This window comes from Etheostoma cragini, chromosome 20, assembly GCF_013103735.1.
Source record: "Etheostoma cragini isolate CJK2018 chromosome 20, CSU_Ecrag_1.0, whole genome shotgun sequence".
Lineage (NCBI taxonomy): Eukaryota > Metazoa > Chordata > Actinopteri > Perciformes > Percidae > Etheostoma > Etheostoma cragini.
In genome coordinates, this window is record NC_048426.1 from 14,770,272 (window position 1) to 14,785,804 (window position 15,533).

The 15,533-nt window shown below is 40.4% G+C and overlaps 1 protein-coding gene across 1 annotated transcript; it reads left to right on the forward strand.

The window, feature by feature from the left end:
• Nucleotides 1-871: 871 nt before the first annotated feature.
• pgfb (placental growth factor b) lies at nucleotides 872-14,592 on the forward strand. Its single transcript, XM_034857933.1, has 7 exons — nucleotides 872-1,284; nucleotides 11,572-11,608; nucleotides 12,848-13,044; nucleotides 13,155-13,234; nucleotides 13,601-13,630; nucleotides 13,732-13,794; nucleotides 13,888-14,592. Exons 1-7 carry the CDS (start codon nucleotides 1,222-1,224, stop codon nucleotides 13,907-13,909), a joined length of 492 nt encoding a protein of 163 aa, XP_034713824.1. The 5' UTR covers nucleotides 872-1,221; the 3' UTR covers nucleotides 13,910-14,592.
• Nucleotides 14,593-15,533: the final 941 nt, after the last annotated feature.

Here is a 15,533-nt window from a genome sequence, read left to right on the forward strand (position 1 = left end):
CTTCTCCCTGAATGTCGAAAAGCATCCATCATTACTATGAAGAGATACAATTTAGGAAAAGACTACTGTGATGCTGCCCAGCACAATTAGAGGACATGTCTTTCACAATCCTTGATTGTTTGCACTTACTGATGCTCTGCCAGGGATAATGGTTTTGGGGGGATGGTTTACTCTGCTTAAAGTGTCTGAGATGTTTAGATCCTGAGTGTGGTCTGTACAATAGCAGCAGGCGGTGGAGCTATTCAGCACTGTTGAAGGAATGTGTGGAAGCCCAAAAGGAATCCTATCGTTCCCGGGTTTCTCCAAACACAGAAGTCTCACACTGAAGATTAACTCTATGTGTCAACAGCAGTGGAATCTCCCTTTCTTGCTCTGCAAATAAAGTCTCAGAGGAAAATCTTTGTGGATCCTGGAGCCCGGGACAGCAATTAGTACCAACCATGTCCCCACTGCCAAAGATCTCTCAGTGTTTACTTTAGCTCTCAAAGAAAGTCCTCAGAAGAAGTCTGTCAGCAAGTCTGTTTATACTCTTTAAATCTCCTGTGGTGTATGGTCTAGATTTCAAAAACTAAGCATCAGCAGCAGTGTCACAATATCTGACAACTTGCAGCATCACATAGCTACATTACCATTACATGGATTGGGGCTTAAAGGGGGAGTGAAAAGAATCTCATGAGTGAGTTGTGAGAGGAGAGATGAAGCAGAGCAGAGAGGAGGACAGAGAAGGGGAGGAGATTTAAATGGCCAGCTTGTGAAAAGGTAGTGTGGGGGCAATTATGAGCAAGACTGGAGCTCAGAGCAGGACTGAAAACCGAAACTGTTGGTGCAACTTTGCGCATGGATCGTCACACGTTTTTGGACTGAATATACTAAAACTGGCTGTCACTATTCCATGCTGCAGAGTCATTTTTGGATGTGTCCTTTTGATTTTTAATGTGAATTTAAAAACTTTTTTGTTTCGTATTGTGTTGCCACCACACCTCCAGTTCGCCTCCGGGACCTTATTCATTGGTAAGCACAAGCCACTTCATCAGGTTACACGCGGCAGCTGAGCTACGTGACTGCACTCATTTTCTGCCTTACTTAACCGGGAACGGATGATTTGGAAATTCCCGGTCAGTATCTTTTTTTTCTTTTCTGAGTAGTTTTGCAATTTTGTCGGAGTGTTTTATTGAGTGCACCGTGAGCCATCAACCCCTCTCCACTCGCAGACATCGCGAAATGAAACTCGGTCTTGTCATCCAGACTGCGGTGGCGCTTTATCTGCTGCTCTCACCTGCACAGGTAAGTCTCATTTACCGAAACGTTAAGCTCGGCAAGAAAAAAGAAAAGGGGATTTTTTGTCGATTTTCCACAAAGACTCACCACATAAATATTTGCACACACTAGTTAGATTACGTGGGTCTGCTGTGTGTCTGACTGAAAGTAATATTGTGATAAATAAATAGTAAATAATGTGCCTATTAAACCGAATAATATATTGTGCTTTGAAACCTTCATACCGCTTTTGAATGAGCGCCATTCTGCTCACTTCATTCATAAGATGGGACGTGACACTGCCACACTATGCCTGTGGAACACATGATGTATAGTGACTCACTTTATCATACTTTTCACAGAAGTGGATTATTCCCACTCCTGTATGAGGAGCCCTTTTTTTCCTTTTGCACTTTGCAGTGTAGATTTTCATCCAGAAAACACTATGACTGCAATGGTGGTGAGAAATTCCTTAATACAGGATAACACAACAATGAATAATACTTAATACAATAAGAAATCTTTACATTTGAATGGTACTAGCTATAGTTTTAAAACAGTGAGTTGGCAAGCTGCTAGAGTGAAAGTGTTGGCAGTGTACCAGGCAAAACTGGCAAGAAAGTATAAAGTATTGAATTTCTCTTTTCTGTCCTGTCTTGTCAACATCAGCATGGTTATTGGGTATGTGCAGTATGGATAATCACATAGATAAAGAGGAACCCGATTGTGTGTGTGTTTGTGTGTGTGTGTGTGTGTGTGTGTTTGTGTGTGTGTGTGTGTGTGTGCAAAAGATCTGTTGAAACTTAATTTCAGTTGTCATATCACTGTCAGGTTGGCAGGGATTACTGTAGTACAAAGATGTTCTGTTCTCTGTTGCCTAGCATTGTCTTTTAGTCTTAAAATGAAAATGTGCCGGAACAGAGCTAAAACTGGAGTGAAATCTCTTTTAAATGCCTGTGTAGAAACACTTGTTAGAGGATGTGGCATTGCACAGAAGGACTTGTGCCAACTAACACTCAGGTTCTTGAACCCATTCCGTCTCTGATTTCCTCCCAAGGTGGTTGTCATGTTTAATGCAAAACCAGGCCATTGTTCCATTTACTGCTACTGTCACACTTCATACACTGCTGCAGACAGTTAAACTTAGTAACACTGTTTTGTTTCCCATATGCCAAATTGCAGGCCACATTTAGACATATTACACTCATAAAAACTTAGGCTCTCAAGGTTGGAAAAAGCTCCTGGTCCCACTAGATTCTCTAGCCAGAGACTTTGCAGCTGTTGCTGAGTTGAGAGTGAGTGGGAGAGACATGGGATCACCACATCTCCACTAATCCTCATAATCAGATCATGGCCTGCTCAGTCAAAATAGGAGTGACAATATCCAGGGCCCTTCCACATGAAGCAGGTTAAGTGGCCCCCCGCTGCCAAAAAGACCGACAGCAAATGTAAACCATTCAATTCTGAGATTCAACAACCTGTCAGCTCATACTATCTACTGTGAGGATCTGAGCTTCGTTATTTCCGTAGTCTTTCTCTCACCCTTCAGTTGCCATAATTGCTTTATGTTGAACGATCATCTTAAAACTTAAAAGTTGCTCCATTTTCCCTCTGTAGTGCAAAAGCCCACTTAAAAACCATGAATACGAATGAGGGACTACATTTTTCACATTTTTAGCAGACAAGAGACACTCATGCTAACAGCTCTTTCCAAGTCATAGTGACAAAATAAGACTTGGTAAGTGTTGTCTTGCCAGCTCCCACAATAAACTGACTGCCATACCAAAGTGGAAAAAAGCAAACATTGGCCATGCGGTTGGGAATGCGACTTCTAAAAGTTTTTTAAGGGGGATGTCTAACCATAAATATGTGCCACTAATGACATTGAGGGATTCACATCAGTGTTGCAGCTGGATCTGCCATCAGCAGCCGTGTGACTCATGCAGTCAGTCATACCAAGAAACACAGAGTACGTGGAGAGGGTGGGGTTGACTTCATGTGCTTAATAATTCTGCATTACTACCATGGATTCATGGCATAGCCCTGTGTGTGTGTGTGTGTGTGTGTGTGTGTGTGTGTGTGTGTGTGTGTGTGTGTGTGTGTGTGTGTGCGCGTGTGTGTTTGTTGAAACACGTGAGATGTTTATTGTGGCCCCTGCATGTTGTCACAAAATATCTATTTATTTTATGCACCATCACTATTGCCGCCATATCTCCATGGTTTATTACCAGACAAACCAAAGAGTGATTTTTTACTCTGCTGCTTTTGTGTAATTTTTTTATAGGGCAGAAGAGGTCAAATGTTCAAGTTACGATATTCTCACAAATATCAACTAAAAATTGATGTATATGTTCATTCTGTAGTTTTCCAATGGGTTCAGGTTGGGAAAAATTCTAAAACAAACGTAGCAGTTAAAATGTAGCTTTTTCACTGCAGAAATGAGCCATCACTACTGCATTTATTTCCCATTTTTGAGCTACCAACATGTGCAAGCAAACAGCTACATACATACCACTAAGCAAGCAGTCCTTGGTGTTGTAGTTAGGTACAAATAAGTTGTGGTGATTGTAAAGGTCAAGTACAGGCATGCACAGATTTGAGAGATTTGAGGAAGTTATTACAGCTGAGTATAAGCATCTAAACCAGTACTGATGAAAGCATGACGTATCACAGTCATTGGGTATTTGTTACCTTTTGCATAAGAAACATTATTGCTACTGTATGTTGATTGCGATGTGATTTATCTGTAAGCAGCATCAAAATTGCTGATTCAACTTATAGAATTCATTTTTTCCCAATTCCTGTGATTCCCAGTCATGTGTGCTTTGTGTCAGATATGATTCATTCTCTTGAAACTGTCCTGGTCCTATACAGATATGGACCTTGATAAAGGCTGGAAGCACTCAAGTTCCCTTAGAAGCAACGGTGGCCTCTTGGTCACTTAAAAACGCTTTCCACCAGCCTTGTTCCTCGACACTCTGAATTCTCCTGTTCAATGTATTATCAGTTTTTCCTGTGCACATACACCACATACTGTATATGTACAGTGTATTTATGTTTAAACTACAAAACTGTTAGTATTCCTGCCTAGTCCTTGCCTGTAATTAACTCTGTATTTTAGATTTGATTATGTTAAAAGAGCATCGCCAAATTTGCCATAGTGCCTGTTGCCTCCTGCCCATTTGGCATTTCCCCTGCCTAATTTTAAAAACAATCAAATGTAATGGGTCTGTGTACAATAGCTCCTCTTTATTGTCATAGCAATGAATGCAGTTAAAATCTTGCCACAACACAACCATTATGAAATTCCTTCTACATGTACTGTATATTTCAAAATGCTGCATTTTTCTGATACAGAAAAAAAATTCTTGACTAACTCTTTGACTTTGCCAAACAGCCTCATCACTTCACCGGTAAAGCATGTTTCTGAACACTGAGGAAAAAAAGAAAAATGGAAGGCCTGAGAGAGCCTTAGCTTCTAATCTTGTATCTGTGTGTGTGTGTGTGTGTGTGTGTGTGTGTGTGCGTGTGTGTGTGTGTGTATGTGTGGACATAACATTACGCAGGTGTTTCCTTTACCCCGTCATCGGCAGCAAAACAATACTTGAGTCTGACCATCTGTATTGCACATATGTGTTTATGTTTTTGTTCATGGAGTGTCATAGCCAAGTGTAGATGACATGACGTCCCTTTTTCAGTAGTTACAATAGAGTTTAACCAGCAAATTGTTTTCTAAAACATCAACAGTTAACATCTGGTGTAGGTTTCAGTTTATCAGAATCAAAGAGCAACTGTTTTATTATCTACATGCAGCTCAGTTATCATCAATCGAAAAGTTAAAAAGTCAAATTATTCCCTTCTGTGTCTTTAGCTTTCTCCTGCACATTTTTGTAGTTCATATGTCTGCATGCTGAGCCTGACCTGCTGACTGATAGGGCTCTTTGCACTGTTGTGGTATTTCTCTCTAGTTGTAATGCCCTGGCCCAAGGGAGGGTCTTAATCGCAATCAGGAAATATGGATTTCTCCTTCCCTTGTGCAGAGGAGGAGGAGCGGTGGCGCTCGGGGCAGCCGTCTACTTAGCAAGCTTTAATCTCCCATCTGGATGTAATTTACTGTGGTTTACACAGGGAGAAAAACGTTTACTGTAATAGAGAACACAATTACCACCGGTCAGCCTTATCTCAAGACCTGTGTCGTGTGTTTGTGTATGTTTGCGGACAGGGTGCACGGTCCTCTGCGTCTTTAGGGGGACATTTGTGCATGCATTAATGGACTTAAACTAAGGAAATGATGTTTATCTAAATCAACGTTTATATGGAGGTTTACCTCTCCCCTGTCACGTGACCTCATTTTATTGTTGTTGTTTTTTTTCTCTCCATAAAAATAGACAACCACTACAAGAAAACATGATGCTTGTAATCTTTACAAACTCACATCAAACAATGTAATTGTCTTTATTTTGAAAAGAGAAGGAGTCCTAGGGGAATAGCTTGACATTTTGGGAATATGCTTATTCTTGCTGAGAGTTAGGCCCAGCTAGTAGAGGTAAAAGACTGAGCAGACAGACAGTTAGCATATAGCATAGCATATAGACTAGCCTGTAAACTGTACAACTGAAGTGTAAAAAAAAAAGATAAGTTGTTGTTTTACAGTTACCAGACGATTGCTTAGCTAGGCACAGTGACTTCCTGTATTCTTGTCATCACAGTGAGGTCAGGAAACCAGCTGAGACTCCAGGAAGTAACTGCTGCCAGCAAAAAAATGGTACAGCATTAGGGTGACCAGATTAGAATGGGTCAAATTTGGGATGGGATGAGACGGGGGTGGGGGGAGTTTGGTGTGGACACCGCACCAAAATTATTTAATATTATTATTATAATAATACAAATATTTAAACAAAGTTGTTGGTCTGTACAGTTAGATATATGTAGTTTGCTTATGCAGTGTCCCCACTAAATCACCATGAACGGTTTTTAATGTTCTATCAGACTATAAATATTCGAGAGTCTGCTTTTGAGACTTTGCTATAATGTTTGGAACAATAAGGGCAGGAATCAGGATTTGGGAAAACTGTTTGGATTTACTGTTCCGATTTTTTGGGACGTCTGGTCACCCTACACAGCTTTTTAATCAGAAGAGACATGTTTGCAGATTTGCAAATAAGATTGTACAGCTCAATAAAATGTACAAAGTCTTTGGCGATTAGACTCCATTGCTATATGAATGTTTCATACATACAAAGGGGTAGAGAACCATCAGACCCCCAGATGGAATCTGGACACCAATGGTGGCGACAAAGGAGCCCGAAGACGAAGGAAGCTCCAGACCGGTCAGCCGGAGTAGTTGACTGGAGGTGGAAGGGGGGGTGGAGAGTCACTCTTTGCCTGCAACGACAGCTGAATGGCACAGGGAGAAACTGATTTTTAAAAGCAGGGTTGTGACTCTGTGATTGGCCCTTGCAATTTGTGTATGATTCTGATTGGTTAAGCAGGAAGGTGAACATCTCCACCAGCTGATTTGATTCAGGTAGAGCATTGACTAAGAGTTAGGTCTTCCTGAAAGAATTTACACTGAGCTACATTTCAATAAGGAGAGACTAGTTGCAGTTATGTGACAGTTAAACACAGCATGATAAAATGTCCATTTATTTGGATAACAGCTGAATTGATTTAGTAGTGCATTGATTAAAAGTTAGGTCTTCCTGTAATAATTTATGCTGAGCTACGTATAATCCCCCACATTACACTTAGGTTTTTGTAGGGATCAAACAAACAAGATGTAGCATGCCAGTTAGTGCGCTTTTAAGGTGCTGGATTTTGTTATCTTTGGATTTAGCCAGGCTAGCTGTTTCCGACTGTTTCCAGTCTTTATGCTAAACTAAGCTAAGCTAACCAGCTGCTGCAAATTTATTTTTAAGGTTCTGGATTTATTTTAATTAGTAACACGTGTTTATGTATTGTACTTTGTGTCTTTGACTCTGTATGACACCCCAACTAAAAGTGTGTCTAATCTGTGGAATAACGTTGCATTTTAAAGGCTCAATTCATCCAGATAGCTTGAAAAAGTGTTGTGGCAAGTTTACCACATGGTCTGTTAAGCTGTTTTGGCTTTGCTATGATCACAAACCCTGTGCTGACTACCCTAGAAACCCAGCTGGATACTGTCAGACCTGTAATGGCACGGCTGTGATTGTAGGTTCAGCCACCTCGTTGATACAAAACAGAACCTGGTGTCTTTTGTAGTAGCGGAGAATAGATACTGTGCCCGGCAGGCCCTGTGAGACGCCTGAGAATTACAGTCTCAGTCATGGTATGGATGATGTGGAATCTGGTTCTCCATAAAGGATGGATGAGGATGCTCAGTGAGGCAGGGAGGTTGCTCTGTTTCTCACTTGTCCAGCCATCTCTGTGTTTGTATTCATTCGTTCTGCTTCAGTGCTCTCTGTCCTGTGTGGTCTCGTGTTCAGAGCCAAGCTTCAGTCAGGCCAAAACCATGAAACAGTTGCTCCTGGCCTATGTGTTTTCAGTGAGTTGGAGATGCAGGTGCTTTACTGGTCTGGATTACTGCTGGGATGTTTGCCAGCTTTACATTTTTTGCTAACTTCCCCTCTGCATGCATCCCCCAAATCACCAAACTCTGTTCAAGAGCTGATTTAGTTAACACAGACGACCAAACCTCATCTGCGTTCTGTTTATTCACACTGTCACCCTCGCCGATTAAGGTTAAGTTTTAAAGTAGACTCTTTTGGAAAGCCATGTAAATAATGGCATGATGCCCGATCTAGCTGGGATCATTATTTCTTCAAGTCAAGAAGGGTTGAAGAGGGGTTTTCCAAAAACTCAGTCCAAATGAAACCAAGCAATCATGATTATCTTAACCTTTAAACTATGAAATGATTCAGAATCTCATGTAGTTTTCTGGTACAGGTCTGAACGGCTTCTTTAATCCTCAGTCAGTTGATTAAGCCTGAAAGTGATCTGTGTGCAAGCTCTTGTATTTTGTCAAAGATGATGAATGTGCATGGTTAGACGATTATACAGTAAATAACATAACTCGGTTTACACCTTTTTACACCTTTTATCAATCCCAAAAAATGTGTGTGCCAACTGGTGATAATTAAATGTCCATGTTTTTTATTTTAATCTCCTCTGCTAATTAGAATTTGAAACTAAAATCCCTCTTCTGAAAGCTATTTCGAAGATGAAATGTGCCAACTGAAGAACTGCTGGACTAATGCTTCTTATTTTGATGGGTAAAAATACAAACAGGCTTCACTCAGTTTTGAACAGAACATTTTGACATTGTCTCAACCACATGGGGTATGACAAAAAGCCTGTTGTTGTCATCTCAAACCTAAATGAGTATCTTTAATGATGCTCCCCTTTTATAAGTAGAATAAGAATATATTAATGAAAATTTAATTTTTCCTAGCAAAACGGATTACATTTTTTACTAGTGCATATATTATTACACACTTTTTTTGCATTTCCCCTGGATTCAAAGTACAATTAAATGAAAGTGTAATTGTGATTATTATGCTTCTTAGAACACCTTTCATTTGAAATGACATAACATCACTGTCACTGTTTTGGAATCCAAAGGAAAAGAGACATTTTTGATGACTTAATCCAGTTGTGCATGAATTTCCGGTCCAGTCCGAGAGAAGTTTGCTCATCTATCTTGGCTAAACTTGCAAAGAAACCGATCTGCATTTGATTTTCATTACTTTACTTCCTAAGTCATCTTCATTTCTCTTTAGGAAACACAATGTGGAATATGCTGGCTAGTGGCCACAGTACCTGCTATGGAATCCCCCCCCCCCAACCCTCAAAAGTTTTAAAATCTTTTATGACCATTACAGTGGGTCCCCATCATGTTTTGTTTTTGCTCCCTATGCAGGCTGCCCTTCCTCTGACAGATGGTCTCAAGCAAAGAGGTTAAAGATTACACAGTTCAGCTGTGTGGGAGTGGAGAATAGTGAGGCCCAGGCCTCTCAGGCCTGACAGCAGGAGCCCAGAGACACGACAAGTCCTCAGATCTGACCCAGAGGACAGAGCAAACTCTTAGTCAGCAGCTTACAAAATTTCACTAGAGACTTACACAATACACTGCACTGCTTAGCAAAGGTCTCTGAGAAGCAGATTTCAACAGCTGGAAACAAATTGTACTAACTATGGGATAGAGACCATGTGGGCTGCAGAGCATGACCCATATGTAACAATTCCTCGCCTATTTCATATTAATACTGTATCATGTTGTTCTTGTTTTTATTAGGATTGAAATAAAACTTTTTAAATGATTTCAAAGCAATTTTTGTATTTCCCAGAAACCAGATGTTGTACATGCAATGCAGAGGACCCAAAGTAGAGGTATTCCAATATTAACCAACTGTAGAAGAATTTATAGTCAGGTCAAGATTAGTTCTAGCCCTTAATCACAGTTATGTTTCAGAGCTCTTAACATCCAAATTATGAAAACAATAAATGAAAATGACACACAGCAATGTTGGAGTAAAAATACCCTGAAAAAATGTCATCAAGGGAATGAAGTGAAAGAAATCTTGAGAAGACTACTCAGAAAGCAATCCTAATTCTGGGATTTATAAAACAGGACTTTTCACCTTTAAATATGTGGTCCACCCTTCCAGAGCTGAACAACCTCCCAGTCACTATTAATTAAACAGTCTTACTCGAAGTGCATGATAAGGAAGACATGGCTACGTGAGGATCTTCATGCAGCCTTTCATAATTTGGCAGCTTCTTGTTGGCAGCTCACTCCTCTGTTATCGACCACAGGAGGTGCCTAAGATGCCTCCTTGCCATGTCAGGGCTTAACCAATGACTGAGGTCAGAAAATCCTCCCCACCTCACCACATTCTGAACTGCAACTGAGAAGCCAGAGCCAAAAATCCCTTGTGATGTGAAGCAGCAATAAAAAGAAAGAGAACAGATCATATGCCAATTATTACTTGATAAGGATTTATTGTATAAGCCTGGCATTTCTAGAGAAAATGAAAATAATCAATGCACCCCAAGGAGTGGAAGTGACTTTTAACAATAACTTAAACGGAACTATGTCTTTCCCATGCTGTGTATGAAGCAGATTCTGCTAGTGACGCTTATATCCCGTGGCGCTGTTGTAAAGCCGACACAGCTCAATGAACGCCACTCTATGGGACATCTCCTCTGTCGGAGGAACAGCTGTACATTTTGGCCAGATGAATAGCCACTTTGAAAAAAGGGAGATGCCTGAACAGATCCCCCAGCACAGGGAGGACTGAACCTAAGTGGTTGACTGGAAGCTTGTGTGCAACTATTGATATGAAATCTGTCGTACAACAATTTTCTGTTGCTGAGAATAGTTTTACAAGAACCTCTAAAATGTTTGTGTGAGTGTGAATCATCATCAAAGCGGACATTCCTCTTTAATCGCATTGTTTGGAAAAACAGTATAGCAGTGACAGATGCTATCCTTACTCCCAAACTAAATTTGGTCCATAACAGGAAGTAGATGCATTTTAGCAACAGACAGATGGTGTAAAAAAGCAACAGTCCTTAGTGGCATTATTTAGCAATGTCATTGTCTGTCTGCGTACACTTTCATTTATTCTAACTATCAAATGTGTGTGTGTGTGTGTGTGTGTGTGTGTGTGTGCGTGCGTGTGTGTGTGTGTTGCACAAAAACTTAAATGTAACACCAGAGGACAGATTGCGGAAGCAGGTTGTCTGCTAGAGGGTATTTTATTAATCCTGAGATGGAGTCAACTAGAGGATTTGTGTTTTCCCAGGCAAATGAGAACTGCACTCTGTTTATCATGGGATGATGGGAAAAAATCAAGACGGATGGGGAAACCATCAATGGGAAAATAAATAGAGAGATGAATCTTACACCACAGGAAACAGGTTTTGAACCTAAACAGTCGCGCACACAAAGGAACATCATATATACATACATACATACATACATACATACATACATACATACATACACACACAGTATATGAGAGACTGGATCTGCTGCTTGTCAGAAGTGTCTTTCCACTGCAGGGTGGAAAAAAAGGTGTGTGATCGCCTGCTTTATTTTTACTGCAATTCCAGCTAGCACCACTAGAGGACAACGATACTTGAGTGTCTGATATTGGTGATACCTCAGGCTGCTGCTGACTTTACAGTACAGGGCATTTTACAAAACAATTTATAAAGGTTTGTATTAAAGTAGTAAGAGGTGCAATGTGTGAACATGTAGCCTACTATAATATGTAGTCACAGCAAACCTGAATGAAAAAATTAACATTTTTATTTTCTGTTTTGCAGAGTCTTCCCTTGTCAAGCAAAACCAATACAACAGAAGGTAGGAATAACTGCTTGTTAAATTTGTGAAATATTCTCTACGTGTTAGGGGTGTTGCTTTTAAAATTATATTTTACAGCACAAGAGTCAACAAGAGTTATTAAAAAAGAAAAAAAAAAGCTAATTTGTCAAACCATAATTTTTACAGTGTTTGTGGTAGCCGTCTGATGCGAACCAAATGATTGGATGCCAGCTCTGACAAAATACCTTTGAACTAAGGTGTTGAGAAATATTGATGATCAAGCTCTATTAATTTCTTCTGACTTTAGAGAATAGCAGGGCATATCTAGACTAGTAGACTCAGCTGCTTACCTTTTACCCTCATATCCTCTTCCTTCCACCCATCAATATAAATCTATGCTGATATAAGGGAAATAAACTGAATGTAAAACATGCAGGCAGAGCATTAGAGATCATATAACAGGAAAAGCAGCAGACATATAGTGAGCTCAAGGAGCTGCAACTGGCCAGTGAACTGGCCCTTTGCGCTGTACAGCATTATAGTTTGTGGCCTCATCTTCCTATTGTAGAGGCTTCCTCAGCCTTCTCCTCTCAGCCTGTCTGCTTTCATAAACAGCTTGTTGTAGTGTCAGGCTCCATTCGGTGACCTTGAGGGTCACTGCAGTCCCAGAGGTCCCTGGGGGGCAGCACAGCTCCAGCTCCAGCAGGGTTCTGTTCATGGCCATGTTTCCAATGTTTGTTTTCTCTTCCTTCTGTGTTTGTTCGGTCATAGTCGTCCCTGTTCCTTCCCCACAGACTGTACAACTGGGACACTTAAACACATATACTCCCATAGGAAAGGGTACTGTACATTACACAAACATTTCTGCTTCATAATGAAAACAGGATACACTACTGGCGTATTGCAACTGGTTTTATGTTTCTGTGTACATGGTATAAGGTTGCCATTGTTGGATTATTGAGGTAATTACTGATACTGTTCGTGTGTGTGATCATAAACAGTGCATCTTAATTCAAGCAGTACAAATACCTCTTCTCTGGTAGCTCTAATTAAGCTTTACATACATAAACTCAAATAAATTGGATGTTGATTGCAATCTGCACTGTGAACTTAAGATAGAAAGACAGATAGGTGTACAGAAAATAATAACAAATTAATCAAATAAAAACCTTGCACCTGTATTTTCCTCTCAAAGCAAGATTCCTTAGAAAAAACACAATATGACTCATTTGTAACCGCAAAGTGGCCTACGCTCAGCCGCCCTACTCTCATCCACAGTGTTAATGTTCCAAGAAGTGTGGGGTCGCAGCTTCTGCCGGACCATTGAGAAGCTGGTGGAGGTGGTGCAGGAGTACCCGACAGAGGTGGAGCACATCTACAGCCCTGCCTGTGTGCCGCTGGTGAGGTGCGCAGGTTGCTGTGGGGACGAAAACCTGGAGTGCCATCCCACCCACACTACAAACGTCACCATGCAGGTAAGACAAGGACATGTGCAATCTAATTATTATTGTTACATTTGTGTGATCCATTACTCTATGTGCTGTATTTGCTTCTATTGGTAATCTTAACTGGTTTTATCCCTTAGCTGTTGAAAATCAGGCCATCAGAGCCAGGTCAAGAATATGTTGAGATGGCATTTGTGGAGCATCAGACATGTGAATGTAGGTAAGAAAAGAAGTCATTTGTGACATGAAATATTCATAAGTATGCTAATACTATGCTATACCTAGAAATTACATTTATGTATTTAGTGCCATTAAAGTTACAATTTGTATTAACTTGTGTAACTTGTGTAACTTTTCTAGTTACTGTTTCTGCGAAGTTGCAAAATATTCACACTGAATATATCTGCTAAAGACTAAAAAATGTGGCCAGTGAACATAGTCCAACTAGTATGTTTCCCCAAAACATGCTTGTCAAAACAAAGTACATAAACATAATTTTTAGGAGACAGATTTGGCACATACTTACGACTATTAAATGATGTTGCACCTAAATGTTCTTTCGAATTTTTTTGATTTTTTTCGTCAGAGTCAGGAAACCTATTATGAAGGTTGAAAGGTAAGTACATGAATGTATTGCTGCATCAGTTTTGAGATTGTTGATAAGAATCTTTCATCTGAGAGAATGGAGGCTCGTTGGTAATTGTGTTCCCCTTGTAGGAAAAGGCAAAGAGGAAGAGGAAGGAAAAGAAAGGAGAGACAAAAAACAAAAGAATGTGAAAGGTGATGGACAATCTTAGGGGAAAGGTACTCACACATCCTCCAACTATCAAGTAACAGCATTAAAGATCCGTTATTCTTTCTTATGTTTTTCAGGTGCCAGAACCCTCGCAGGTAACTGCAGTGGCGACCCAAACCCCCAGTTGCAGTGTGGCTCACTATTTATTTCCAACCCAGCATCCAGAGTCTCCTTTGCTTATCTATACTGTGTCTGCAGCCAGAGACTCAAACAGCTGGGTTGTTTTGCTGACATGCCGTCCTGCTGATGGGCCTAGTGTTTGTAATGACAAGCTTTAACCGGAAGTGTGATTAGAATAGGGGAAATACTGCTGTTACACACCTGACACAATGGACATCCCTGGGAGCCAGTGCAATGTTGAACCAAACAGGCCAACGCCTTTTCTCTTATGGGTAATTACTGCATCAGTTATTGTAATTTGGTCATTTCTTTGGTATTTAAAGGTGGTTACACATGTTTAGATTCTCTATTTATTGATACATCTGAATATTTGGACTAGCACCCTTTAAAAAGTGTGTCATCTTTTCTTTGAACGTTATTTGGAAAGCCTTGATTTGTCATAGCAATATACTGTATGTTGGACATTTGGTGTGTAGCTGCTTTAAACGCAATAATGAAATGTTTCCGTCTAGCGTTTGTGGAAACAGCATTCAAACTTATTTTTTTTTAGGTCAACTATGACAATAAGATTAGACATAGGACAGTGTTGTCAGTCAAAAATCAATCACTTCATTAGCTATTCGAATCATCTACCACATATATGGTCTAACCTGCGAGAACAACATACAGTGGTGTGAAAAAGTGTTTGCCCCCTTCCTCATTTCCTGTTCCTTTGCATGTTTGTCACACTTAAGTGTTTCGGAACATTAAACCAATTTAAACAATAGTCAAGGACAACACAAGTAAACACAAAATGCAATTTGTAAATGAAGGTGTTTATTATTAAAGGTGAAAAAAAATCCAAACCATCATGGCCCTGTGTGAAAAAGTGATTGCCCCCTAAACCTAATAACTGGTTGGGCCACCCTTAGCAGCAACAAGTGCAACCAAGCGTTTGCGAGAACGTGCAATGAGGCTTTTACAGCGTCCTGGAGGAATTTTGTCCCACTCATCTTTGCAGAATTGCCCTAAGTCAGTTACATTAGAGGGTTTTCGAGCATGAACGGCCTTTTTAAGGTCATACCACAACATCTCAATAGGATTCAGGTCAGGACTTTGGCTAGGCCACGCCAAAGTCTTCATTTTGTTTTTCTTTAGCCATTCGGTGGTGGACTTGCTGGTGTGTTTAGGATCATTGTCCTGCTGCAGAACCCAAGTTCGTTTCAGCTTGAGTACACGAACAGATGGTCGGACATTCTCCTTCAGGATCTCTTGGTAGACAGCAGAATTCATAGTTCCTTTTATCACGGCAAGTCTTCCAGGTCCTGAAGCAGCAAAACAGCCCCAGACCATCACACTACCACCACCATATTTTACTGTTGGTATAATGTTCTTTTTATGAAATGCAGTGTTCCTTCTACGCCAGATATACTTGGACACACACCTTCCAAAGAGTTCCACTTTTGTCTCATAGGTCCACAGAATGTTGTCCCAAAAGTCTTAGGGATCATCAAGATGTATTGTGGAGAAATTGAGACGAGCTTTAATGTTCTTTTTGCTCAGCAGTGGTTTTCTCCTTGGAACTCTGCCATTCAGGCCATTTTTGCCCAGTCTTTTCCTGATG